The sequence below is a fragment of the Centrocercus urophasianus genome, unplaced genomic scaffold (genome assembly GCF_019232065.1).
Source record: "Centrocercus urophasianus isolate 14NV4802_14NV808 unplaced genomic scaffold, USGS_Curo_1.0 seq_29, whole genome shotgun sequence".
Taxonomy (NCBI): domain Eukaryota; kingdom Metazoa; phylum Chordata; class Aves; order Galliformes; family Phasianidae; genus Centrocercus; species Centrocercus urophasianus.
In genome coordinates this window covers 4691915-4719269 of record NW_024884855.1, presented here as the reverse complement: position 1 = coordinate 4719269, position 27355 = coordinate 4691915, and the positions used below count along the sequence as shown (strand labels likewise).

The window sequence follows — 27355 nt, the reverse complement described above, 5'->3', positions numbered from 1 at the left end:
AAGAGAAGTTGTGGTGAAGATTTGTTCAATATCATTGTTTGCTCTACTGAAATATGAGCTATAGGGATATGAGAGGTGTCAGCACTGATTGAAACGGTGGTGAGTTGGTTCTGCTTTTTCCAAGAGCTCCATCTGCAGCCTGGGGAGCATGGTTTAAAACAGATGAATTTATTCTGCCACGTGGGGCCTGGATACGAGGATTTTGCTCCTTTTAAGCTTTTTAATCTTTATGAAATTAATGTAATTGATCATAAGGAAATAATTTCTCTTAGTTTGCCATGGTATCCCCATAGCTGGGATGGTGATCGTTCCCAGCCCCGGTGGTTCTTTCTGCAGCTCGCACTTGGAGCTGCGGCGCTGGGGACGCTGAATGCAGCGCTGTGTGCAGATCTGCCTGCAGCCGGGACGGTGCCCAGAACGAGACGGGACAGCCCGATTCTGGCCTAACTCAGCGACGTGCGTCAGCAGTGCCACGTTAGAGGTGACTCCTCGAACGCTGCTGCAGAGGCTCCGTCCCGGCTCTGTTCCCGCATCTCCCAGAAGCGCAGAAGGCAACGCCGGCCGGGCTGCCTGCGGCACGCGGCTCACCACCTCCGCTCGATCCCTTCGGCCCGCGGCTCTGGCGGCCCTGAGGCGCTCTGCGCGCGCGCCTGAACTTGGGCGGGGCGAGGCGGGCTTCCGGCGTCGCGCGAGCGCACGCGCACGGTTAGGACGCACGGCCCCGGCCGCGCGCGGAGCGGCGGGATGGTCGGCGCCACGCGAGGCGCGTGCGCGGCTCTGCGCCGCGAGGGCGGGCGGGGCCTCGGCGGCGGGGCGGGGCCGGGCCGGCCGGGATTCAGAGCCCGCGGCGGAGCGGCGGCGCCCGGGTGCGCGGGATGCCGGGGCTGGTGGCGTTCGGGAGGCGCTGGGCCATCGGCAGCGACGACTTCGTTCTCCCTGGGGCCTTCGAGCTGTTCCTGAGGCTGCTGTGGTGAGGGCCGGGCCGTCCTGCGGCTCCGCGCGCCCGGCGGTTTTCTTCACGGCGCCGCGGTGCGTCGCCGCGATTGTGCGAGCGGCAGCTCGGCGCTCCGGGCCTGCTGAGCGCGCCGGGCCGCCGCCGTTCGCTTCTCTCGCATCGCGGAGCGGCGCGGTTCGGTTTCCGCACAGGTCGGTGCCGCGGGTCTGGGCCGTTCTCCCGCCCACGTTCGCTGTCCGCTTCCTGCAGGTGGGTCGGCATCCTGGCGCTGTACGCCGTGCACAAGGGGCGGTTCGGCTGCCCGGGAGGAGCGCTGCTGCACGGCTACCTGCTGGTGCTGCTGGCCCTGCTGGCCGCCATCATCTGCACGCTGTCCGCCCTCGTGTACGTCAGCATGCAAGGTACGAGGTTCGGGCTGACCCGGAGCTCTGCGCGTCTCGGCGGTTGGAATCGGTGCGCGTTCTGTTGTTCTGGAGTTGCCACGTGTAGAAATGCTTCGTTTTCGCTTTAAAAATGCTAGGAAATCGTTACTTTCTATTTTTTCCTGGCGAAGCATCTCATTACCAAAGCAATCTGAAATCTGCACGTGGTCTCTGGAATAACGCAGGAGACTGCAATTTCTAGTATATTGGTTCTCACAACACTCCGTAATTAGAACAGTATTTAAATTATTTAGGTGGAAAGAAGCATGAAGAGAAACTCACAGAGCTGAGGTGTGAATGATAGCGTTGAACTTGAATCTCACTGCTGGTTCTCCTACAGTTTCCAGAGCAGTGGAAGGAATTATTAGCCACGTTATGCTGGTTTTAGGTATCAAAGTTCAGGTAGTGGAGTGATAAGTGTCGATAGCACAGAGAAAAGAGCCTTCCTTATTCAGTGTAAAAGTGAAGTTAAAAGACCATTATAAAGTGGAATAATCCTGAGTCTGAATCTCCAGTGGAATTGCTAGTGAAATGTTCTGAATTGTGGTTATAATGTGTGGGGTTTGGCGGCAGTGGTTCTTGCACCAGCACTTGGAAGTCATCGTTTCCAGACACCACAGTTTTTATCTGATTGTGCACATGCAATCAGCTGTGCTGCTGCAGGGCAGTGTGCAAAACGGGAGCGGGAATCACAGCTGTTGGGTCTGGGACTCTTCTGACAGCTTTGTTACTGGAGGTGAAGTGCAGCTTTGCAGCTGGAGAATAGTTTTAAAAGTCATTTTCATTCTGCAGTGTTTTAAATGTTTACAAATTCTGCTGCCTACACATGAGTACGCACACACTGCCTGTGTTATCTTGTCATCAGCAAACTGGTTTAAGGAGCTGAGCCAGCCAAAAATTAATTGTTTTTTTTATTGCCTAAGGGTGCTACAAGGAAAAGGTTATTATTAGCTAACAATACAGAAAATAGTCTAAGAAATATTTGGTCTACAACTGGTCGTATATTCACATTCTGGTTATGTGAATTTGTTTATTTTTTAGTGCCTGAAATGAGGGAGCAGAGCCTCATTGCATGTGGCTCACCAAAGGAGTGTCTCAGATTTCAGTATTCAGCCAAATGAAAGCTGTGCAGAGTCATAATAGAAGCTGGCACTGGCAGTTATGTGGTAATGCATCTTTGGCTCTGGTGGGTCCAGCACTGCTGCCTCGCGTTCGCTGCAGAACTGTCTCTGACCAGAGGGTGATTTTTAAGTGTTAGAGAAGTAGGTGGTAAGAATCCTCTTATTATTTTCTCAGCTTCAGTGATAGCTTTCCGTTACTTTGGAATCATTTATATTTTCATTTAAGCTTCTTATTTTCCATAGAGCTCAGAAAGTTTGTGTATTTATTTACGTAGGATTTTACGTACCTGAGATATGTTCATAAACCATTCTTGTTTTAAATTCTCATTATTTCAGGAACAATTTCTAACCCAGGCCCAAGAAAGTCACTTCCCAAGCTACTTTATACTCGCCTGCTTCTCTACTTGCCTGAGTTTATCTGGGCCGTTGTAGGAGCTGTGTGGGTGTCAGACAGCAGCGTGCGCTGCGACAGCACTGTGATAAACGTCATCCTTGGGACAGTTGTTGCAAGGTAAAGTGCTCCACCCTCTGCCACACGCACACAAATCTGAGCTTGGTAGTGCACGTGAGAGAACATAACGCTCACATTTGCTCTGCACGTGTCCAGCAAAGACATTTCCAGCTTTGCTATTGCTAATAAATTATTTTGGTTTCTTTTAGAAGGGTTTTCTTTGTGTAGGCTTGGTAACAGAACGTGCACCATTATGTCAGTAACAGATACTGTTTTATGATGTTTTATGTCTTACTTTGCTTTCTGTCTCTCAAGACCTGCAGTTGTCTTCTCTCACACGTGTGTCAGAAATGCCTGGTTTCAGCCTGCTCCCTTCTGTTTTGCAGCTGGGTTATCATTGTCTTTACCATCATCGGAGTGCTAATTGTCTTTGATCCACTCGGGGGGAAAAAGACATTTTACCTCACTGATGGTTTAGATCGGAACTTGGAAAGCAGCCAGTCGGGGCAGCTGCTGTACAATGTGAAGAACACTGCTACCAGAGTCTGGGAGAAAAGAATCCGGTTGATGTGCTGCTGTATTGTGCAGGACGATGACCATCGGGTGGCTTTCACAAGCATTGCAGAGCTCTTCCGCGCCTACTTCTCAGTAAGATGAAAAGCTTCTTTTGGTTTTGTTCTTGACTAACTCTGAGTTTCCAGATGTTGCAGAATGCATAACTGTGTTCAGCCAGAGGTCCCTGCTTGAAATCGGGTTCTGAATATGCTGACTTGAAACTTAAAGATGAGTCTTGTAACAAAACATTCAGTGTGTACAAACAGTGGGGAGAAGAAGGTGGTTAGGTGCTGGTGCAGCCATCTTCTCTGATCCCACTGTCTCCGAGGTAAATGCAATTAGATACACTGAAAAAAATATATTGCCATGTGTGTATTCTTATGAGATAGCTCTGATGTGGTGAGTTGTGGGATAGCTTTAGGAGCTCCTTCATCTCTTTGTAACAGGACACAGATCTGGTGCCGAGTGACATAGCAGCTGGTTTGATTCTGCTCCATCAAGAGCAAGATAAAATGGAAAGCTGCCCAAAAGAGCCAGAAGAAGTCCTCTGTCACTCCCCGTCGTCTCTTGCGGTAAGACAGGGCTGTGTTAGCGTCTGGTGCAGCTACTCCAGGAGGTGGTGGCTGAGCAAATGGAAATGAAGTTCTTTGTGCAGATATTTGGATTTTGTTTGCTTTTTCAAAATTAAACACCACAGTAAAAATTTTCTGTTTGAATTGTTAATGAGCACAGTGAAGGTGAAAATACTGCGATGTGTCTGCAAGTCAGTATTTTTCAAGGGTACCTAATTTATGTCCTGATGATATTTAACTGGCAAGGAGGTGCTGGCCATCTCTGCTCTTTGCACATACCAGTTCTCAGCGTGTATTCACTGATACCAGCAGTGCTTCTGTTCTATTAAATTTATCAGTAAGGGGAATTAAGCACAAAAAGGAAAAATTTTGGACAGTAGTTCATTTTTGAAGAGATGTGAGAGAAAATGAATAGAAGAATATATTTAATACTGTTTGTGAAGAACTGAAAAGCTGGTCTTCTAGCACTGTGTGTGTAATCTATGTTTTGTACGTATACCCAGACAAAATAAGATGAAAACAGTCATTTTTTACATACTTACAGGTGGTGGGTTATGGTTTGTTAATTGATTTTTCTGTGCTAGAACATCTTTAGAAATTGTTCTGTCTAATTTGGGCCTGTGTTACACACAAGTGTAATTCCATTTCAAATCATTCTATCAAATTCCTTTTGAACCTGGGCAGTGTGGAGTCATTCTTAAAATACCCCTGTTGGGGATATGTGCTACAGATTCTTTAGCCATTCCTTTGAGCTAATCAGTATGTATTGGAAGAATATAATTTAATGAGAGATTTTCAAGATTATTCTGTAGCTACAGAAACGCTGTTTTCCTGGAATAGGAGTGGCTGCCTTTATTTTCTTTTAGATCCTGAGGTTTTCTGTTTAGATAGTGCCTTAATTTTCAGTAGTTTGTGTTTGGGCTTTATTCTGGGGTTGCTTAACACACCTTTCTTTCTCTCCCTCCTTCCTCTTCTTTCCCCTTTCTTCTTTTTGCAGGCTGATGATTTGGATGTTGAACTGGAGCACGCTGCTCACTACATGCTGTTTGCTGCAGCTGCCTATGGCTGGCCCTACTACATATACACCAACCCATTCACTGCACTCTGTAAGCTCAACAGTGACTGGTAGGTTGAATCAAGAGCTTAAAAGCACACAGCTTCTGCTTAATTCACTCTTGTTTGCAGAAATGAACTGTCTTCAATAACACTAGTTTTGTGACATTAAATTATATTACTCATGGGTGTAGATAAGCTTCCCTAAATTAAGTGGAGGCAAAATGGCAGCATGTCTTCACACTCAGAAACGGGTCAGCATTTGTTTCTTAAGAATGGTTTGTGATTGAGATAAAATTCAGTTAGCAAAATGACAAAGGAATTGGTGATGATTGGAGTTAAGTCAAAGAATTGGAATTAAGTAATGTTTTACAACAAGGCTTTATGGAGCTCCCATTTGGGCAGATACATGTGCAAGTGAGTGTGTCAGCTGTTTTGGAGCTCTGAAGAGGAATTAGGAAAAGTAACCTGCAACTCCAGCATCCGTTTCATTCTGTTTGCCCTCTAAGTCTGTCACAGTCAGTGCAGACATGTGCATCCTGCTGTGTGCCATTACTGTGTATCTGAGTGACCTCGGAGATTTGCGGCTCTAACTACAATTTTCTTAATAATTAACATAAAATCATTTAACCTTCTGAAATATAAATGACTTGGAAATCACGCAATGCAATGCATAAAACATCAGATAAGTCTGCTGTAGAGAATTTGTTTTAAATGTACTTTTGCTTGTTTCTATTTTTTGTCATTGCAGTTCAGTTTTAATTCTTTTCTTACTGGCTTGTGTGCAGTGGTGATAGTCCTGGAGCAGTGGTGCTCCTGGTCCTGTGAGTGGAAGTGCTGCTCAGGCAGGGATAGCATTTCATTCATACTAATAGTAGTGCTGGGGGGAGAAGGTGGGGAAGATTAGAGGAGCTTTTGATTCCTGGCAGAAATCGTTGTGCAGATGTAATTGAGTTTGATTCCCAATAGGAAACTTGAAAAATTTAAACGTGAAAGCTTTTCTCTTCTGTGTTTGTTAGTTGCAGAAGTAGACCAGAAGATTCTGATATAACTGGAAGTGATCGTCGCAACTTTCACTTTGGATCCATCCTAAGAATAACAGGACTGCAGTACAGAGACTTCATTCATATCAGTTTTCACAACAAGGTAAGCAATCTAAACAGGCATTGAGCAAGAAAGCCATACTGATGATAGGGGAGCTGTTAGGTCACAGCTTCAACTGTGATTGAGCCCCTGGGGAAGGGCTGTGGCTGCCCAGGGAGCACAGGGGATTGCTTGCACCTGTGCTCCCCAGGTGACCAGAAGGGGTGGAGCCCCTCCAGGCTTGATAAGGGCTGGGCACTGAGGGGGGGCATCGCGGCCTTAGGCTGCTTCCTGGGAGTGAGTGCTGTGGAGCCAGAGATCCCCTTCACCAGCTGGGTGAGTTCAGTTCTTGTATATGGCCATCAGCCTACCTGCACATACTTCACCTGGTGTTGCCAAGAACATGCCAGAAGCAGTTTTGCTGCTTTGTGAGCAAAACTGTGATTGAGTCAGTGAAAGAAGAAGGTGAAGTTTCTAGATTGCCTTCAGCATTCATAAAACGGAAAATACAAAGGCAAGTGAAAACAGGCCCTGAAACATGTTTTTCAGTTCTGATTTTTTTTTCACTTTTAAAGAACAACCACACAGCCATTGACATAAATCTCAGCATTGCTATGAGGGCACTTATAATAACTTAATAGTTCAGCTTCTGTTCACAGTACAAGAAATGCAGTAGGAGGGCTTTCAGAAGGTGAAAACAAATGCTTAGCTTTCTGAGAAGCTGATATCTTTACTGAATATATTTTTTTCCTCTGCAGATCTATGAGATTCCATTTTTTGTTGCTTTGGATCACAAAAAAGAAGCTATTGTGGTTGCAGTGAGAGGAACGTTGTCTTTTGAGGTATTGTCTTTGTAATGTGTGCAATTGGCTTTATAGATACGGGTGAACTCATGGTATCTAGAGGAAAAGGTGTTACACAGGTGCATTTAAGAACAACTTGTGGGTACTAGTCCCTACAGGGTCATAAGCTATAAGCCCTCCTGTCCTTGGATGGGCATTATTCCCTTTGCTTCTGGAACAGAGTGTAGGGGGAAGATGGTGGTAGTTCTTTGGTACTGTGACTTGTGTACTTGTAATGTGTTTGCAGCTTGGAATTAGTTGCTGAAATCATAACTCTGATTGTTGTATGTGTTTGTTTCGGTGGTGTTTTGTGGTCGGCTGTATTGAGCTGCTTACAGACTTGGTGATTGTCCCTGTGAGAATGTGAATTGTAGGATAGATAAGGTTGGAAAAGACCTCTAAGATCATTTTGTCCAACTGTCCACCTACACCAATATTGCCAACTAAGCCACATCCCTACGCACCACATCCACCCTTTTCTTAAACACCTCCAGAGACTGAATCCACTTCCCTGGGCAGCCTGTGCCCATGTCTGAGAAGAATTCTTCCTAATATCCAGTATCTGATAAGTAGTAGAATGTGAGCCATGAAACCTTGCAGAGAGATCTGATTAAAGCTCTTGTTTGCAGGACATTCTCACTGATCTGTCAGCAGACTGTGAAGACCTGACCCTGGAAGATGTTCTGGAGAATGGCTTCGTGCATAAGGTGCGTGCAGGCTGTGGCTGTTCATCTCATGCAGTAAAAAACTAACTTAATTCTTGGGATCCTTTATTATTCTTACGATTGTTCTTATGACACAGATTGCACAAATGGTCTCAGTGGCTTGGTCGTTGCATCACATACATCCTGGCAGTTTGTGCACCTGTTGTCTGACTTCATGTCCTTACTAAATAGTGGGGAAAGCTTTCTAAGCATTTTGTATGAGACCACTTGGTTATGGAATGCTCTGTCAGGAGCATGCTAAAAGAGGGTACTGGTTTTCAAGAAGAGTTGTTCTGTGTTGGTGTTGATTTTAATTAAGCATCTGCCTCTTCAGATTAGATAATACCTTTGTCTTCTAACTTAAACTGTTGTCTTGCAGGGAATAACTCAGGCTGCAAATTACATCTATCAAAAGCTAATAAATGATGGAATTTTAAACCAGGCTTTCACAATTGCTCCAGTAAGTCGCCTTCCAGCGATTTGGTTTGTCAGAGAAGTTGTGCATCTTTTTCTGTGTTTCAGTCTTGTCTTTCTGTCTGCAGGAATACAAGCTTGTGATAGTTGGTCACAGTTTGGGTGGTGGAACAGCTTCTGTATTGGCGATCATGCTCAGGAACTCCTTCCCAACATTAAAATGTTACGCCTTTTCTCCTCCAGGAGGACTTCTAAGGTGAGTATGAGACTTCTGTTTCTTGATTCTCTAAGTGTAAAACACTTGATGACAGTTGACAAATATGATGGCTGCTCTGAAAGTAATGCCTCGGATTTTATTATGTTGGCCCACAGTGTCAGAGGCGGCTGTTGGTGGGATGGCAGCAGAGGTTGAACCTTCCCGCCAACATCCCTTTACATGGTGTTGCTGTGTGATGGGCAGCAGCAGAGGGGCACTCTGACACAACGGCATCTGACATGGAAGGGTGGATGAAGCAAAGGGTTGTCATTGAATTCCTCCATGTGGAAAAAGTGGCACTCATGGATATTCAGCAACACTTGCTGAATGTTTGTGGAGACCAAGTGTTGGGTGCAGCGCAGTGAGGTGCTGGTGGTGCTTTTCAGCAGTGGTGACAGTGGGTCACCTCCACTGGTGTGGATTTTTAGGAGCACAATATGCAGGCTGTTGTTTGTCATTGGTAAAAATGCACAGCTGATAGTGGTTGAAAAGTAGCATTTGGTAGCTGCAAGTTTGCTTTCTCCAATGGTGTTATGTGCCCTGTGTCTTTCGTAGTTTCCGTGGAAGTAAACAAGAGGTGTTAGTTTTGGAGCATCCTATGTATGCTAAATAATTTTGCTTGGCTGTATTAAGTTTGTTTATGCATTCTCCACTAGAATTGGATTTGCTCCACCTGGAGTTACAGTTGGGTTCCTTAGAGAATGTGTAAAGGCTTCAGAACTCAATGACTCCCCTGACCAGGCTGCCTCAGTCAGAGAAACAGCTGCACGCAGTGAGAAGCAGCATGGCTCTGTCCCCTGGAGTCCTGCTGCAGAACTGACTGCAAGAGCTGCAGTTGTTCCTGCTACATACCTGTGTTATTACAGAATGGTAATGGTCACAGTAAAACTGAATTGTGTATCTAAAGCTTGTCTTTTCTTTAAGCAAAACGCTTGCAGAGTACTCTAAATGCTTCATTGTTTCGGTCATTCTTGGAAAGGACCTTGTTGCAAGGTGAGATGGAAATGCTTTTAATTTTTTTTTTTTAAATTTATAAGTTAGATTTCATAAAATAGGAGGCTTTTCTGATTCTGTATGTGTTTGAACAGGTTAAGCATGCCCAACATGGAGGACTTAAAGAGAAGAATAGTGAGAATTGTGGCAAACTGCAACAGACCCAAGGTAACTAAATGCAGTTTGTGGTTAGAAGTCAGTGGAATTGTTTGCTGAGTTAAGCCCTGGCTTTAATGCACTGACATAGGGAGTATGGTTTTTTTGCTTTTAATGGTGGGAGTTGCATGGATTTTTGGAACACAGTGGTTTTAAAGATTGTAAGCGGCCACCTCTTACTACCTGCAGTTAAATCTGTAGTGCTCACAGGATTTCATTGCAGTTCTTGGAATAAGAGTCATGCAGAGAGTCTGGATGACATCCTAGATGGCAGCAGTTATAAGCTGTAGGTGCAACGAAGTTAAATGTACAATATAATCCACAGAACAATTCACCTGGATAAAACATTAATGTTTTCCTTAGCGTTCCTATTGGATTGGGTCAGTGTTGGTAAAATAATGTGCTGCTGTTGGGAGAATTCAATAAGCAGGTATTATTATCAAAGGAAACTTTTGACAAGTGTGTGCATCAGGCATTTTTAATCTCTCATCTGTAGTTTCAGGTGAAGTGTGTGCAAAGCACGCAGCCAGGATCAGTCACTTGAAAAGATGCTGTGCTTCAGTTCAGCTGTTTTTCTTTCTGCATTCAGTACCAGATTTTGTTGCGTGGCTGTTGGTATGAAGTATTTGGAGGAGATCCAGATAACTTCCCAACTGAGCTGGATGGGAGGAACGACGATGCCCTGACGCAGCCCCTTCTAGCGGAGGAAAGCTTAATGGTGCATCGCTCTCCTTCATACAGTGCCCTCGGTGGAGAATCGCACTTGAATTCTCCACCACAGTACCCTCGTCTGTACCTTCCTGGGAAGATTATCCATATTGTAGAAGAATCCAGCTCTAGGAGGTAAGCAGAATCATAAATACAACTATCCTGTCTTCCTAAAGTCTGTTTCAAGCTGCTTCTCGCTTTCACAGTATGTTTCTAGTTCTGCTCCTCATCTCCATCTCCAATGCACTGATTACTACAAAATGTCCAGTTTTTGTGGTATGTTTGTTTTTTTTTTCTTTCCTTCTTCTGCACCTCCCTTTCTGCAACTCTCTGTCAGTGTGTGCCCATGCTGGTGTGAAGATGCTAGGTTTAGCTCTGGCGTGATGCAGCTCCTGCACAGCACTGCTGATGCTGCCGTCTCACATTCTGGTAGTGGTGAAGCTGACAGCAGGGCCACATAGGTGCTGCCTGTAGTACCTGCCCAGCAGGGGAGGTCCATTTGCACCATTTGGTCAGCCTCCAGATTCCTGCCCCTTGCTTGCTACAAGCTTGAAGTGCTGGAGGAGCGTGGAGTCTGGTTGTGTTGAGGAAAAGGGTGTTCTGTTGGTGTTTTGTTTTGTGGGGGTTTCGGTGGTTTTTGTTTTTAAAACAAGGCTGTAATGCCCCACAGGGTAGACAAATACGTTGTGCCATCCCTTGTTTCATTCACAAATAGAAATAAGAGCATTTGTAAAGCACAAGATCATCTACAGACTGGAAAAAAGATCTCTGATTTATAACAGATAGTAAAAGAAAGATGGAAAGAGAGAGAGAATTCTTATTTTTTTCCCTCCCATTCAGTAGATCAGTAAGTATTTTATTTAAGCTTGACATTGTCTATAGCATTTAAAGATTTGAATAATGGTTTTAGAAATTAGACACTTCAGCACTTGAGACCCTGAAGGTTTTCTTTATGGCTGTTATTCTACTGTACTTTAGTGAGTTCACTTTTCTCCATTTACTCCAAAGCACAGCAGTTAATATTTGTTTTCCTTAATTAGGCTACCATAGAAAACCCTCTATTCCATCATGTACTGTTCTATAAAACAAAAATCCTACACATGGTACATGCAGCATTATAACCAGTGTCCAGCCTCCTCCTGCAAGCACTGTGATGTACTCACATGAATTGCATTGTTTCTCCTCCCCCTTGGCTCGAACAACATCCTCTGCTTTGTGAGCAGGGTTATGGAAACCATATAGTTTGGTGTAGCTCTGCCCTGAGGGTCTTTCAGTGGCAGCATTTCCATCTGCCAGCTGAGGGCTGCACAAGAGCTCCTTGGAAGCAGCCCTCCCCACTTCCCCGACTGCGGCAGCTCCATGTTGTATGGAGTCTTTGTGTTTGTGTTTTTTAGGTTGTGCTCTTCAGACATTAAATACTCTGCAAACTGGTCAAATGAAACAGTCTTCAGCAGCATTTTAATTAGTCCCAAGATGATAACAGACCACATGCCTGATGTTGTGCTCAACGCTCTCAACAGTTTGTCTCAAGAACATAGATCTTGTATGTCTTGTCAAACAAAATAATGGAACAGAGTGTGGTACGTAGCTCAGAAGAGAGAATTGCTTTGAACAAAAATGAAAAATGCAGCTTTGAGGTATTCAGGATACATTCTACTTTCATAGAGTGGATTCCAGTACTTTTCTCATCTTGTGCGTAGCAAACAAGAGGTTTTGGTGCCCTTGTCTCTGCAGTGATCTCAAGCAACATTATGATGGGTGAAGCACATATTCTGCACTGATGCTGAAGCTTGAGCTTTTCCAAAAGTGGAACAGTATACAAGTGCCATCCAAGCTGCTGCAAGCTGTCACCAGAGAGCTGAGCCTTCAACTGAACGCTTGACTGAGGTGAGGCCAGCTTGTCAGCACAGAGCCCTGTGAGGCAAGTAAAAAAAGAATCCAGTTCTGCCTTCAAGTCACTTCGTTCCACTGCTCACGGGTGTCCTGCACCCTGCTGCTGCGGAGCACAGGCTGCCTGCTAACGGTGCTGTGAAGAAAGCAGTGCTGCAGTGCACAAGTTGGCTGCAGCTGAGCAGCAGGAGGTGAGTGAGGGACTGCTTGTGGTCAGGGCAGCCTGGCACGTGGGTGTGTGAAGGCAGGCCCTACTGTTGTGTCATTTTTCTGTTTTGTTTTTAATCGGGCAGTTCTGGTTGCACTGTTTTATCTTTAAGGGTGTGTAGCATCCCTGTTGGAGGTGGTGGGAGTCACGTGTAAGTGCTGCTTGGGTTTACATGTGCAATATTCTTAATCTACCTGGCTTTTGTATTTGTTGACCAACAGGACTACTTTTAATTAATTTTAAACTGAACCAATACTTCAACTATTTAATGAGGAAAAACAATTATTCATGCTTCACCTTCATTCTGGTAGTCACTAGCTCTAATGAAAACAGCAATTTGTAATTCTGCAAAAAATATATATTTGTACAGTGAAACTGGTTTTAAGAGTGTGGCTTGTTTCTAGTGTGTAAGTACTTGAACAACTTTTTGTTTAAGTCAAGAACATTTCTTTCTTACCAAAAGAAATTGCAAGAAATAAGTAACCATATGACATGGTTAAGAACAGCCCTGTGGTGTTCTTGCTGTGATACTTAATGAGGAAGAAAAAATAAAACACGCTGTAAAGAACTTGTTTCCTTATCTTCGCGTCTTCTGGGCGTGAGACAAAAAGTAATGGTTGACAACTGGTTGTGCAGTGAGCTGAGTTCCCCCTGCTGGGCAGGGCTGCCGCTTCCTTCCTTGCTGAGCTGGAGCACCCACAGGCACGAAGGCAGGCGTGTGACTGCAGGTAAACGCAAATGGCTGAACTCCAAGAGCCTTAACAGCTCACTGGGGTGGGGCTGCCCTTTTACAAGCTTTCAGAAACACCCCAAGTACCAAGAGGACAAAAAAACCAACTTTTGTTTGCATATAGTAAGCTGAATAACTTCTGTTGTGTGCATTTTTCCCCTGGTTCTCACAATCTTTAAAACGCTGTGGGACAAATAGCAACTCAAATGATGGTGCAGGGCTGAAGAAGCAGGGGTAAGTACTGCATTTAATTCTGGTTTGTAACATCGGAGCATCACTGAAAGTGCCTGTGGCTATTCAGCACAAATAGACTGAGGACACACACAGCCCAAGTTGCTGCTTGTGCACAGTGCTACAAGCGTGAGAAAGCTTGCCCAAAAACTCAACACTACCACATGTGATTCAAGGATTTATTAAGTCATACATGCAAAACATACTGCTAATTGCATTAGCAAAAGATCAATGTAAAAACTTCACAATTTTGCAACTTTTAAGTTTTGCTTTTGTGGTCGAAAGGGTGTAATTCAACACTGTATTCCTGCCAGCTGAGGATGTACAGAACATTAGCACTAGTTTACAGAACCTCACAGACCCAAGTTACCATTACTCAATCTATGCTGCACATGGACATGGAGGTGACAAAGAACACTTGTCTGCATTAGTAATGTTACAGTGTTGGGGACATCTGGCAAATAGTGACATCTGAGAAGGTTCATAGATTATAGAGGTCTAAAATATAAAAATTGCTAGGATGTGTAAAGCTGCTTCACAGGATTTGTACACCTAGTTAATAGACTAAAAGCTCCTCAGAAAGCTTAACTTACTGGGTTGGAAATAACAAACAGAAGAAGGCTATGCTTGATCATTCTACTTAACTAAAAAAAAAATCTATCATCAGAAAGGTTTTAAAATACAAGCTCTATTGCTCGGTAAGAAGAGATTCTACAAGAAAAGCATTTACTACACAAGGTGTGGGAATGACTGTTCAAAACTAGCTAAATGAATGCCCTATGTGAACGTCAAAGGAATTTACCTATGAACACCAACCTCTCTTCCACTACTGCACACCTGGGGAAGCAGTCACCAATTTTAACCTTAAGTAGAGCTGACTCAATTTCAACTACTCTGGCAGTGTAGTGTAAATTGATCTGTACAGTGTCAAAATACTGTCTGGCACTATCAGTTGATCCAAGCCACTGTTTCATCACGACACAATGCTGTCAAAAGGACTAAATATACTTCAGTAAGAACAGGTTTTGTTTTTGAAATCACAGCAGCAAGAACTAGATTGCAACCAAGCCCTTACCAACGATAAAGCATTTTACACTGTGACTTGTCAGTCACTGTCAGTGACTTGGGTTCACTATACAATGCTATGCAATGACCCTGGGTTGAGAAAACATTTAATAATAAAATGTTGGACTGCAGTGTTTTGCTAATTATACGGTACTGTCACTGTGAAAAACTAGAAAGTGTTTTTGCATTTCCTAACAGAAATTAGAGTCATCTTCAAGAAGAATCTTTAAAAAACAGTTTAGTGCTTAGTGTTTGTTCCTAGCACAATACAACTTAGTTCAGCAGATAGTTTGGCAACGCTTAAGTAATTGAGCAAGAATAAGATTTTAAAAATAAGGCTTTATATAGGTTTGTCTTTTAGGATTTTGCTTTTAGTAGAATGAAAAGGAACTTTTATACTTCAAACAAATGAAACCGTGGAATTATTGATTGGTTCAAAAATTTATGGAAGAGAACTAATTTATAATAGACAAACTTGGCATTGAATGTGAATGCTCCATTGTTCTGAGCAAAGCACAGGGTTTGGAGGGGTGGGGGAGGGTGACTTTACAGCAGCAGACATTTTCTCTTCCTCTTCTTTACAGGCGGGGGGCACAGAACCGCTCGGATAGCTTCGTCAAACACTGTCTTGAGGCCTCGCTGTGTAAGTGCTGAGCATTCTAGGTATTTCACTGCACCTGTGGGAAGCAAGGGGGCAATTACAAAGCACTTCTCCACAGTTACAGAAAGCACTGCTTCTGCAGTGAACTCCACAACAAAAGCCTGGCGTTTCTGTTAATTACGCTGCAGTAGCTTCCACAAACAAAAGTTAGACCCAAGCCCCCGGTTACCCGTTGCAGCCATACCTATCTCTTTTGCCATGGCAAGGCCCTGTGGGTAGGTGATAGGAGTCAGCTTCTTCTCCTTCAGTTTTTCAATAGTGTCTTTATCATCTCTGAGATCGAGTTTGGTACCCACTAAAATGATGGGAGTGTTGGGGCAGTGGTGCCGCACCTCAGGATACCACTGCACAGAAAGCAGTAACAGTGTCAGTGTGCAGGTTCTCAAACATTACAACTGTGAAGCTCACAGCCTTTCGTGACACTTTCAGGTGTTAAAGAACAAAAGGGGAGAACATAAGAGCTCTTCAAGACGGAATTAAAAAAAAAAAAAAAAAAAGCATACAATTGCAAAACAATTCTTTATTCATTCCAACAGGTATTTCCATGTACTTAGAAATGATCCCATTAAGGCTGTATCTTTTCTCCATGCTGGAAAAACCTCGATCTGCATTTCCCCCACCCATGGCAACCACCTCTCCTTTGTGACCAAGTGCCATAGGCTCAGATGTCCAAAGGACACGAAGCAATGTAACAGCAGCAGAGCAGGTACCTGAACGGTGACCGACTGACAGAACAGTGCTCCAAGCCTAACTGCTACATGCACTTGTTTTTCCTTCAAACCACTGTAAAATCAACAATACATTTAAATGAAATAATGCCAGCTTGTATTTACCTTAGCACGGACATTTTCAAAGGAAGCAGGACTCACAAGGGAAAAGCAGATTAAGAAGACATCCTAAAAAACAAAGCGGACAGAAGTCAGCTCAGCAGATCAACCTGTGGAAAAACTGCATCACTGTGAAGAGAGGAGCACCCCCACCATCTGTACCACAACTTGCAAGGAGAGGTCGGACACAGCTGGATGCAACAATCAGAGGCAGCTTCCCTGTGGAAATCCATTCCCAGACTGCTACAAGCAGAGGCAGAGAGGTACGTGGGGAGGGAAACAAGTAGATTGTAATCAAGTTTATAATCAGCTATTGCAGTAGCCAACAACCAAACTAACATCACTGCACTGCAGGTTTATTGCCCTGAATGTTCCTTCTCTCTTACTGACATTTAGAAACACTTGAGCTTCCCCACAAACACCGCAGCAGAGAGGCAAGAGGCTGTCTTCTGAGCTGGGGATGGCTGCTCTTACTGACCTCTAAGCAATTTAATCCTTAAAAGACACTTAACTTCTCAGCATAGGTTGTTATGAAGCATTACCAGCAGCACCAATTTCTGAAAAAGAATATACTATTGATGTACTCCAAAGTAATCTTAAACTGCAAAGGCAGTGTATTGCTGTGAGTGAAAAAGCAAAATCACAATATCAGCTTCCACAACAGTTACTCCCATGCTAAAGGCAGAAGAATCTGTTACTACTGTTGATTCTACCTAAAACTTTTAAGGACTTCTCTGTAACAAAACTAGGATTGAGAAGGGTATTAAAATCTCACATCACACTACCTCTTCTCTTCCATTTCCAAACTATGAGGAAGCATAGACAGAAAAGTGGGCTCCTTTTAGGGAACTTATGCATCTTGGCTTTTACTTGAAAGCAAAGATGATAAATAAGATGGTGTGAAATTATCACATGGCAGATGTCTCTGCTAACTGCTGTACAGTACATTAAGAAAACAAAAAGCAACAAAGTCCATTACAGTCATCTACAAGCACTCCAAATAACCACACAAACTCACTCTATGCAGCTAGATGAGGGCAGTTCTGCTGTATGACCCCAAATTCAATAAACACATCTCAAACAGGCCCAACTTTCTCCAGCCTTCCTCTGCACCCATACTTACTTACTCCAGCATCAGACATGCTAAAGAATTAGGAATTTCAGAATGTTAGTTGATTGCACTGCATTTCAAGGTATTTTTTGTTAGGTCAGCATCTAACATCTGCATTGCTAAGCACTTGCAACCCAGTTGTTCATGCATCTCCCCCACAAGTTTCCAGAGCAGCAACCCAGAAAAAGAAAGAAACATCAAGTAACGTGATACTATGGCCACTACTTCTGTTTTCCAATTCTGCAAGTTTGTGGTGATTGAAGCTCTGCACACTATGCAGACTCTCTCCTTTACTATCTCCAGAGATCAAACATTATTGTGACCCTGAGGACTTATTTCAAGATTTCAGGTGTCTCGCATGCTACCAATCTTAATAAACAGGAACAAGTGCTTTTTATTTGTGAGAAGTGCTTTAGTCTTAGCAAGCTGTAAAGAGATGCAGTAATGGAGTTCTCAGATCTACAAATTAGTTCCAAGAGAAGTAGTTTGTTAAAAAAATAGGGGCCAATTTATCACTGTCGTAAGCAAGACGAGATGACAGAACTTGGAACTGAAGTTTACTTGTGGAGTTACATACGGCAATAGGTTGATCTGTCAGACTGGAAGATAGATTCTTACCATTGGTTCCTCCAACCTAATAACAGTACGAGACAGCGTTACTCCTAAAATGATGTCAGGGAACTGTTCTCTTCACCAGCCATTGGTGCTCACAGCTATTTACAACGTGCCTTTCTGTCTCTGCTCTGTAATTCAGCACAACCTGCACCCAAACCTGGCTGCCAGGCTTCCCATACACCTGTGTCGGTCTGCACTCTCAGCTGTGACTTGGAAAAGCAAACACCATACAAAAATTCATTGCCTTTTGCTTTCTTCTCTTGAAAAGAACCAAGGTTAGCCATCTCTGTTGCTTGTTTGTTTTAAATGAGAGTTGTGTGGGTTTTGGCCTTTAAGTGCTGCTGAGCATTGCCTCACTGCACAGCTGCAAGAGCTGAGGACTTCATCATGAGAAGTTCAAGACCTAAACACTCTTTCCACTTTTTGCTGTAGAAAAGCATACAAGCTGGGTAGTGACAGCATTGCAGACCTTTGTTTATCAGTTTAGTGTGCATGTACAGAAGAGATTTCCAAAAAGAATGTTTAGATGGCATGGAATTCTTTTGCAGACTGTTAGAAAGCCACAGTTATTTCAGCAGGCTGACAACACGCGTGGCCTGGGGAGGAACAACATCTTCCTTTGCCATCAGCTCTTCCACACTGCTGAGTGATCTTTCAAGACACTTTTTTTCTATCCTGCAATACTTTTTGATTGAAGGTTTTAAGCAAACCTGAAGTTCTTCCAAGTATCCAAAATTAGATATATTTTAGTGAAATTTCCCATTTATTCTCTAATGAGGAAAGCCAGACAGTTCTAACATTTCAGTCAGAAGTGCCTACAGCTGGCAGCTCACGTCCATCTTGGTGCCAAAGGGAAAGCCTACATTTATGAGTTAGTGAGCAGTGAATTAAGGAAAACTGTGAATTAATACAAGCTTACTAAAAAAAGAATTCCAGAGTTCATTAAATAAGATTCTCATTATTCAGAGGAGCAGTTATGCTGTAGAATAACTAGAGCAAATCTGCATTTAACGTTATTAACACTGAATTATTAACTGTCAATGATAGTTGACAACAGCAGTAACCAATGCTGATAACACCTACAAGTTACCCCCTTTCTTTACTGAAAGGATGCCAGCACCAGATGAACATAACTGCTCTAATCTGACCAGAAAAGCGACCTCTGCAAAGACCAACTGCAGCTGAAGTCACACTGGAAAGAAAGAGCAGATTACTGCAGCATTTTCTTTGTAAAAAGAAGAACAGCGCTCAGACAGGATTTAACCAGTTGCAAGCACTGCAAACAGAAACACGTTTGTATCGATGTTACAGCAGGAACTGCAGTAAGAAAGAAAGTAGCCATGGGGTTAAGTAGATTTGAAAACCACAACCCAGCCTCTGTCAGTACCATAAGATCTCCATTCAGGACTGCCTCTTTCACATTTAGTGCATCTGCACAGAGGCTAAACATCATCAAGTGCTTAGCAGTGACAGTGTCAGGTTGCATCATGCCTGAAAACAAAACAAGCCCCACTTTTGGCAGCCATGCTAACTTTAGTATCGATGGCTCACTGATGGGACCACTCTACTCAGGTTTTTTTGTTGTTGTTCCTCCCCCCTCCCCCCTTTTGTTCCCCTCTTTTAATCAAGAATTCTGGTTAATTCTGAGACTGCAACTACATAAAGCCAACATGCATCAATGTACACAAACACCCAAGAGTGTAAATTTCAACATTTATACAGTTGTACACACAAAGATTCTTGCTACCATCCTTCAGCCTACGTGCAACAAGTACCTTAATAAAGTTGTAAGAAATACAGCTCCAGATGTAACATCTCCAGAACAGCTTCAAGCTGTCCATCTTCTTAGGCTTCACACAGTACTTACTGTTTGGGGGTAGGAGAGTGGGCGTAGTCTGTCATAGTCCTCTTGACCAGCTGTATCCCACAGGCCCAGATTGACCGGTTTGCCATCAACCATTACATTAGCAGAGTAGTTGTCAAAGCTAAAAAATAAAAATTAAAAGCTAGCTGCATCTGCCTGCAGTAAAATTGGGCACCTTGAGCATTTCTTCCTGCAGAGTCCTAATTAGGAAAGCTATAAGAGAGAACACTTATTGCATCTTTCTGCTCCCAGAAAAAGTTTTTAAATACTTCAAATACCAGGAGCAGTAGAAGTGTGATTTTAATCATTTCTGTAGACACAATTGAACGTTTTAGGGCAAACCAACTTCAGCAGGAACGCATGCATAACATAACACAAAAATTTAAGACAAAAAAAAAGGGAAACAGGAGTAATTAAGACAAGAAGGCCTTAGAGTTACTGAAGTCATCCGAAACCTCTCATCAACACTTACAGAGAACAAGCTAGATAAATGCACTTTACAGAGACATCTGTTAAGGGCAGGGAAGCTGCTTGTGTATGAAAGGCCACCCAGCAGGCCCTCACAAAGGGAACTGCACTAATACTGATAGCAGCAAGTTCTTCCATGCAAGATAGAGGGAAGCACCAAAAATAGATGAGTTCCCATACCAATGCGTGAGGAGCCACTGAGCTGTGGCCAGCTCAGCACAGGACTGGCACTAACGCATACACAAAAGGGGAAGGAACAGAAAAGGCTCACCTGTAGTCACATAAAGCATAGACATAATTGGTTTACAAGCTGTTATTTCTGTACTAATAGCATGGTCAAACATGTTATTGTAAGAAAGAATGGTAACTGTCAAAATGTCACTAAATACCCGTCCCAGTCGAGGCGGCCTTGTGCTCAGGTAGAGCCAAATCTACTCACTGGAGGAAGTGCTGCCACAGCCACGCTAAGGGCAGCCCAGCACACTGCCCCTGCAGCACACGCAGATGCTCAGCCAGATGTTCTGATGGCACTGAGTGGTGTGCAGGTATTTCAGGCAGCTCAGCGAGGAAGCTGGACCAGCAGTAAGCACCACTGTGCTGACACATGTTTTTAGAATTTTATAAGTACTTACACTGTGGGTATGTATTCCCCAGGAAACGCATTGGTTGTGTAACTGATGAGTAGGCATGTCTTACCTACAGCACTGCAAAAAAGAGAAAGTTTACATGTAAAGAACATTCATCTTAAATAGTGAGCAATAATATTCCTCTTAGGGAAGAAAACTAATGACACCCAGTCACCTAAGGAACAATTGAGAGTGCCAGTAAAAACTATTGCACAAAAAAAGAAGTAAGAGGCTGTAGCCCTAAGGTTACTGCTAATGGAAGCACAGCTAATATAAACATCCATTCTGTTACGTTTAGTTTTATTTTACACAAATTTGAAGAAAGCTTGACATGATTTCTCAGCATATAATTATTTTTGCCTACGTGAGAGCAATACAAATGGCAATCCCCAAAATGTTTACTGCTACTGCAAAGTGACTCCCGGCACGCATTCACCAACCACCCAAGCACCTCGCTGGCTGCCTTACAGATAAACTGCATTCCAACACTGCGGAAAGAGCTCCCAGCACCAAACCCAGCAGCTCCAAAGAGCCCCAAACCAGCAGAAGCACCGTGAGCTGCCCCAGCCCTCTGCCACAATGCCGGCAGCAAGCGCTTCGCTTTCCTCCCATCCTCACATCTCACCTACACTCGGACATCAGAGGAGGGACCACACCTGAACTTCTGTTTCAGTTACAACTGAAGGATCAGAATGCTTGAAATTGGATTATTTTTTTTTTAATGGGCTGCAGCTTGGTTCCTATGCTGGCTTCTCACTTCAAGCGCAGTCCTTTGGTGGTGTGAGGGAGTCCAGGTCACTGTGCCCACAGTTCCTTGTAGAAGACAGCACCCAAACCGCCCCACATCCCACCTGCCCTTCTCAGATGCTCCTGCCCAAACAGACAGCTTTCTCTCTGCACACTCAAAGCAAGCCACTAGGAACTTCCCAGCCTTACTGTATGTACAAACCTTGCTGCTAGCAGCAGGTTGGACTCTCAGGCCTCCTGAATTGAATCTGTCACAAGCTGAAGGAAGCTTTAGTCTAGAACCACAGCTAGTATTAACAACAAAAAAATATCACCAGAAACCAAATGCTACTGCTAAAAATACCCTGTAATCCCTTCGCTTGTGCAGAAGACAAAGACAACTCACAGAAATGAGCATTAGTCATGGGCTCATAGCTCCCCTCCTGCAAACAGCTGAGGCTGTTCGTATCTGAATTTTAGCAACTACTTTACATTTGAATCATAGCATTTCTTTTCTTTCTGGAGAACCGTGGATTGCTACTTCTTATACCAAAGATCAACTTCAAAACACTATTTAAAATCATTTGACACTCTGTGTTAACCAATCAGCCTTACCTAGCGACTCACAGTCTGAGGCAGGTTAAGCACCTTTGTCATAGCTGAGCCTGTAAGGAGCATGTAAGCCCAGTGCCAGTCAACCCAGGAAGGCCATGGCAACCCCTCACAACAGCACCACACACATTCAAGCCATGTAAGAGGAGCTGCTTCACTGTGCACAGTAATGCCACAGATTTTATCCTCCATGCCCATTTCTTAATTGTGCTTTTGTTCCTGAGCAGAATGTCCCACCTGCCGCTCTCTAATCACAGCACACAGTGGCAGTTTCTTGCACTGTTTTTCACATGTGCTCTGAAGAAACACAATCTGACATTCTTCTTTTCTTCTACCATATGAACCGAACGCCAGAATATTCCTCTGCTCTAGAAAAGTACGACCTGTGGATGTTTTCCTGTAGCAACATGTTTGACACACTCACGCACAGAGCAGCACAGACATTTACCACACAAGAACTTCTGTGGGAGAAATCCGGGAGCAGTGTGCCACACAGCTAAGCTGGCTTAACAGCTGCCAGCAGAGGAGATCCCATGCTGTCCCCCTTGCAGGGGCACTCAGCTGACTGCTAACAAGCCACTACATGGCAGGGAAGCTCTGCACTCCCCCCTAAGGACAACCTGCTGCTCAGATCCTTGGGCTGCTTCATCCGCCACAGCGTGCTGCTGAATGCTGTCATCAAGCTATAGAGCAGGCTCTGCCAGTCTGGCCGACGAAGGACAAACAGGAAAACCCTCAAACACTGAGAGCAGCAAGGCACACACTCCTTAGGAAACTTCCTGTGGCTCCAAGCTACATGCTCATGAACTTCCAGAACCTGTCTGGTCTGATGCTTCACTTTCCAGCGTTCATTACAGACAACATAAGCTTCTAACAAATTCATGTGGAACTTAACACTTTCAGCAGAGGCCCAAGAAGCTTTGGCTTCTTTGCTCACCCTGCTCTGAAACCGATGAGTCTGCTCTGGCCCATAGAACAGCGCAGGGAGGTGGAGACAGGTTTCATTCCATGCTCAGAAGTGCCCGCCTGCAGCTTGTATCAGCAGCACAATCAGGCAGTCACTTAAACAAGAAGAAACACGTTCAACAACCCTGTTTCAGGCTTGCTCCATTCCAGGCTTCCTGCTTCCCTTGCCTTCTGGCTCACTGCCCCACAAATCAGATATTACAGTTACCAATCTCCAAAATGAACTCCAAAATCTATCTTTGCAATGAAGCTCAACCTCTAAGTGCTTACAGCTTTTCTCTAAGCTGACCAAAGTCTGTGATAAGGAACTTAGAAAGAACTGCACTTGTTTGGCACAATATAAATCTTTGCACATGAAGACTAAGACACTCAGATACTTCCAAACCAAACTTAGTCATAACAAAATTTCGAGCAACTACTTAATCACAGCTCTGTCCACCCACGATTGCATCAAATGAAACTGGTAACATTTGATTGCAATTAAAAACACGGCCAACAGAAATCCAGCATTTTAATGACTTTACACTAAGTGAAGGACTTACAAACGCTGCAGTGAATTGCTTTCTGACACCCTCCAGGAACCAGTCTTTGTAAAACCACACGCGTGTTCCTGGAAGCAAGGCATGCCATCCCTTTCTTACTTAGACCAAGCGGTTCTGCAGAGCTCCCCACATTACTGCTGCTGGCAGACACGTACGTGACATGCTCAGAATGCCATCAGAGGACCTGTGCCAGCATTTCCTTATCCTGCAGGCAGCAGAGCTATACAGATGCTCCACTCTCCTCCTCTCCCATGACTAAAACCCAATTGTGTGAATTTAGTTGCTGTTTGCAGCCACAGGAATGGAGGAGGTGGCCAGCTGAAGTAATTGCTGTTTTAATTCCAAAAATGCTGATATCTGCAAACAGGTGGCAGCCTTCTGAAAGCCACTGACAACATCATTCCTTTATCTCTCAGCTCTGTGAACCAGCTCCACCCCAGGTATGCTGCACGGCCCAGTTCTCCACTCACATCAAGCAGTGGACGGGACATCACCAGCACTGTCCTTGGACAGACAGTGCCATATTTTTGCTACAGCAGAGGTTTAGATATATGCTGCTTTTCCAGATGAGCCGCTTTTCTCACTGTGACGCCCATCTCCCAAATATGCCGCTCAGCATTTCCAATACTACGCAATTTTTAATTTAAACCTTAGAAGTGCAATAACAGAAGTTCCTCCACTTGGAGTCTCTGCACTCTCCGCAGGTGGCACTGGAGAGCGGAGGAGCTCAGAACCTCACCTGCACTGGTAAGGAGCCCATCACCCCCTTCCTCTTGACAAGGGGTCACAACAAGCAGCACAGCTTTAGCCAGCAAGGCCTCAAGGCGAGCAGAATTCCGAACACGGACTCTTAATTCATCTCTCTTGTTCTTACAATATTTTTACAATGAAAATCACATCCAAAAGAGCACAAAGTCGACCATTTCTCTGGCATCTAATAATCATTTCTCCAAGGTGCAGGACTTCCCCTACGTTACACGAGATCACTTGAGATTTCGTACCACTTAACAGCTGCTATTTCAGAGTGAAAACAAAAGCTGCTAAAAATAACTTCTAGCAGTGCTATTCACAAGTGTCAGTCAGCAGCAACCCCTGCAGTTATTATCCAGGCACAGTGCTCATCATCCCTCCTGCATGTTCCTATTGCTCTGCATCTTCAACAAGCCCAAGCAACAGTTGCCATTTATTTTCCTAATAATCCTCACAGTGAAGAGGAACACAAAGGCAAAACGAAACTGCACAACCAGCATACATGCTGTGTTTTTCAGCCAAACTAGAGCTCTGAAAACTTACTAGTCAGAGCCCTAAGAACAAACAGGGCTTACGGATCAGAACCCTCCTGCTCGCTTATAGATGTTAAAGGCTGCACAGGTACATCCACAGCTCTGCTTTGTTCCCAGTGGATCTCCACGGGGTACATGCATCAGCACCTAAGTTTTATGTCATACAAGCAAATCTTTAACTTGAATTGTTTTCCTGAAGCACTGAAGCTTTAGCCTTATCTAAGCCAAACATTACACATTTACGAGAATGCCTGTAATGCCTTCACTTCTGAAGCAACAACAGAGAAACACCATAAAATATTTTAAAATCCCAGCAGAGGACAATTAACAGATACCAAAACAGAGCAATCGTTTCTAGATGGGATCCTAAGAGGTCTGTGTTTGTACTACAGAGGAAGGAAAGCTCACTAAATCCTGTTTTGTTTACACATGTGTATAAGACTTGGGTAGGACTACACACTTTCATTTCCAGCACGAAGAGCAGGAAAAGCATTTGGAAAAGGAGTAGTTTACAAAACAAGGGACAAAAAAGAACTGCTTTGCTGAGTGAATCACTGAGTAACGCATGGTCTGCACTGAGCTCTCCAGCCCAGTGGAGGAAAGAGGCTGAACTTTTTCCCCATCCAAACTTGATGCACCGCATTTATTTACGGCACTGCCACAGACATTAATTAACGTTAAAAACTGACAATAAAATAAAGCTATTTTAGTTGTTTTAAAAATCAACGCAACCAAAAAATTAGCCTGCAGTCATGCTGCCCACCATCAGTTAATTACAGGACTATGAAAAGCTCTGTCAGATGATCAAGCACTCAGTACACTCAAGTTCGTACTGCTCAAAACCCTGCACAGCAAGAGCAGGCAGAACAAATTTGCTGCATGAGTTAAGTTTATCTTTCTAACAGCTGTCTGCTCGAGGACTCCAAGTCTTGTTGAAAAAATACAAAAGCACATACAAATAACTTGAATTTTAATCCACCACATTCAGTGACAGAGACAGCAGCAAGGCCATCCAGTGACACTTACAGCCCTCTGTCATCCGCAGAGCTTTGCTGTGACACCAATTCTGCTTGGCCTACACTGGGATTTTTGTTTCTACCAAGGGGGAAAAAAACCCCGTGGAACCGCACAAGCCACGCCTTGTTCAGCCGCCCTGCACTGCTGCCCTGAGCTCTGGCATCCAGCAAGAGAGAAAGGACGCCTCTGGGTCAACGGCAACACATGGCAGAGAGCACTGCGAAGCAGCAAACACAGCTCCTTCCCCATCACAATTCCAGAGCTTATACTGAAATCCAACAGGTAAACCTAGTGCTAGCTGACCCTAAGAAGTTGTTTCTAACTAATTTATAAGGACCATCACATTCAGAGTGCTGCAGGCATAGCAGTCATTTACAGATGAGTATGATGTTAATTAGTCGGGTTTCAATTGCTTTCTCAGCCTCTTGCAGCCAGGAACCTCACCAGACAGGAGCCATGCGAGCAGGAAAGCGCTCTGCTAACGCATGTTTAGGGTTTGATCGGAGCGTAACAGATTTCACTTCGTTTTGCAGCAGAAGGCAGATCTAACCACACAAGTTCGTTACTTCGCCGCTCCCGCGTTAGAGGTTTCACGCGGCACGAGCCGCCTCCCGCCGTTCCGCCCGTACCCGCCGTGACGCGCTGCCTCCTCCTCGGCGCGGCCCCGCACAGCCCGCAGCCCCGCAGGGCCCCGCCCGGCAGTGCGCACCCCCGCCCCGCCTCGGCCGGCACCACCCGCCGCCACGGCGCGGAGCGGGCTGTGTTCGGGCTGGGCTGGGGCCGCGTTCGGCCCGCGCTCCGCCCGCCCCTCCCGGAGCCACCATTTGCCGGCAGCGGCCGCCGCCCGGCCCGCACTCGCTCCGCTCCCCTCCCCCGCCCGCAGGCGGCCGGCGCCCCCCGCCCGTCCCCGTGCCGCCCCCGCATCCCCCCCGGAACGGCGCCCGGCCTCGCGATCCGGCGGGGCTCGGGCCCGGGCCCGACCGAGGGGATCCGCGCCGCCGCCCGCCGCGGGGCCGCACTCACCCGTCGCCCACCACCACACACTTGATGGCCTGCATCGCGGCCGCTGAGCGGGGCGGGGCGGGGAGCGCCGCGCAAGAAGGCAGCCGGCGGCGGAGCGCTCCGCAGCGTGTCGCGGCCGCCTCCGCCCTGTGCCTGCGAGCGGGGACGAAGCAGCGGCCACCACCCAAGGCGGGGAGAGAGAACTGCGGGAAACAGGAAGCGGCCGCTCCGCTCACATCCGGCCGGGCTCCGTGCGGCCGCCGCCCCGCCTCCGGGGCCGCTCGGGGCGCCCCGCCCTCCCGGGAGGCGCCGCGGCGCTGCTGCTGGGATTCCTCCGTCCGTCGGAGCGGGAGCGGCCCCGCTGCCCAGTCGGGCTCCCCGCCGCCTGCTGCTCTGCGCCGGGGCGGCCCGGGGCCGATCCCTTTTTATTTCTTGCTGTCGTTGAATCGCGCGGAGCCTTACAGAAATGCGGTGTCACGCAGCGGTGCTGCCGGGAAGCGCAGTGGGCGCGGGCTGCTCGCCCACCCGGCAGGCTGTGCTGCGGCTCCTGCCTGCTCTCCGTGAGCCTGAGTCCGTGGGGCAGAATCCCGCCTGGCCCCGGCTCTCTGGTGTGGAGGCCTGGCAGC

At 45.4% G+C, this 27355-nt stretch overlaps 2 protein-coding genes across 3 annotated transcripts; one reads left to right on the top strand and one right to left on the bottom strand.

Annotated features, from left to right (window-relative positions):
- The first annotated feature begins 836 nt into the window (after positions 1-836).
- DAGLB (diacylglycerol lipase beta) lies at positions 837-17405 on the top strand. 2 transcript variants are annotated; one of them, XM_042827585.1, is made up of 16 exons: positions 837-970; positions 1205-1356; positions 2835-3009; positions 3336-3597; positions 3951-4076; positions 5074-5201; positions 6149-6275; positions 6971-7054; positions 7684-7761; positions 8138-8218; positions 8301-8428; positions 9353-9421; positions 9517-9589; positions 10167-10420; positions 11680-11865; positions 12020-17405. In XM_042827585.1, exons 1-15 carry the CDS (start codon positions 876-878, stop codon positions 11849-11851), a joined length of 2004 nt encoding a protein of 667 aa, XP_042683519.1. In that variant the 5' UTR covers positions 837-875; the 3' UTR covers positions 11852-11865; positions 12020-17405. The 2 variants fall into 2 exon arrangements, with proteins under 2 accessions (XP_042683519.1, XP_042683518.1); XM_042827584.1 differs by having other exon boundaries at positions 11680-17405.
- RAC1 (Rac family small GTPase 1) lies at positions 13510-26855 on the bottom strand. The gene is made up of 6 exons (XM_042827586.1): positions 26751-26855; positions 20588-20659; positions 19491-19608; positions 15904-15966; positions 15255-15414; positions 13510-15086 (listed from the first exon to the last, which is right to left on the bottom strand). Exons 1-6 carry the CDS (start codon positions 26783-26785, stop codon positions 14956-14958), a joined length of 579 nt encoding a protein of 192 aa, XP_042683520.1. The 5' UTR covers positions 26786-26855; the 3' UTR covers positions 13510-14955.
- Positions 26856-27355: the final 500 nt, after the last annotated feature.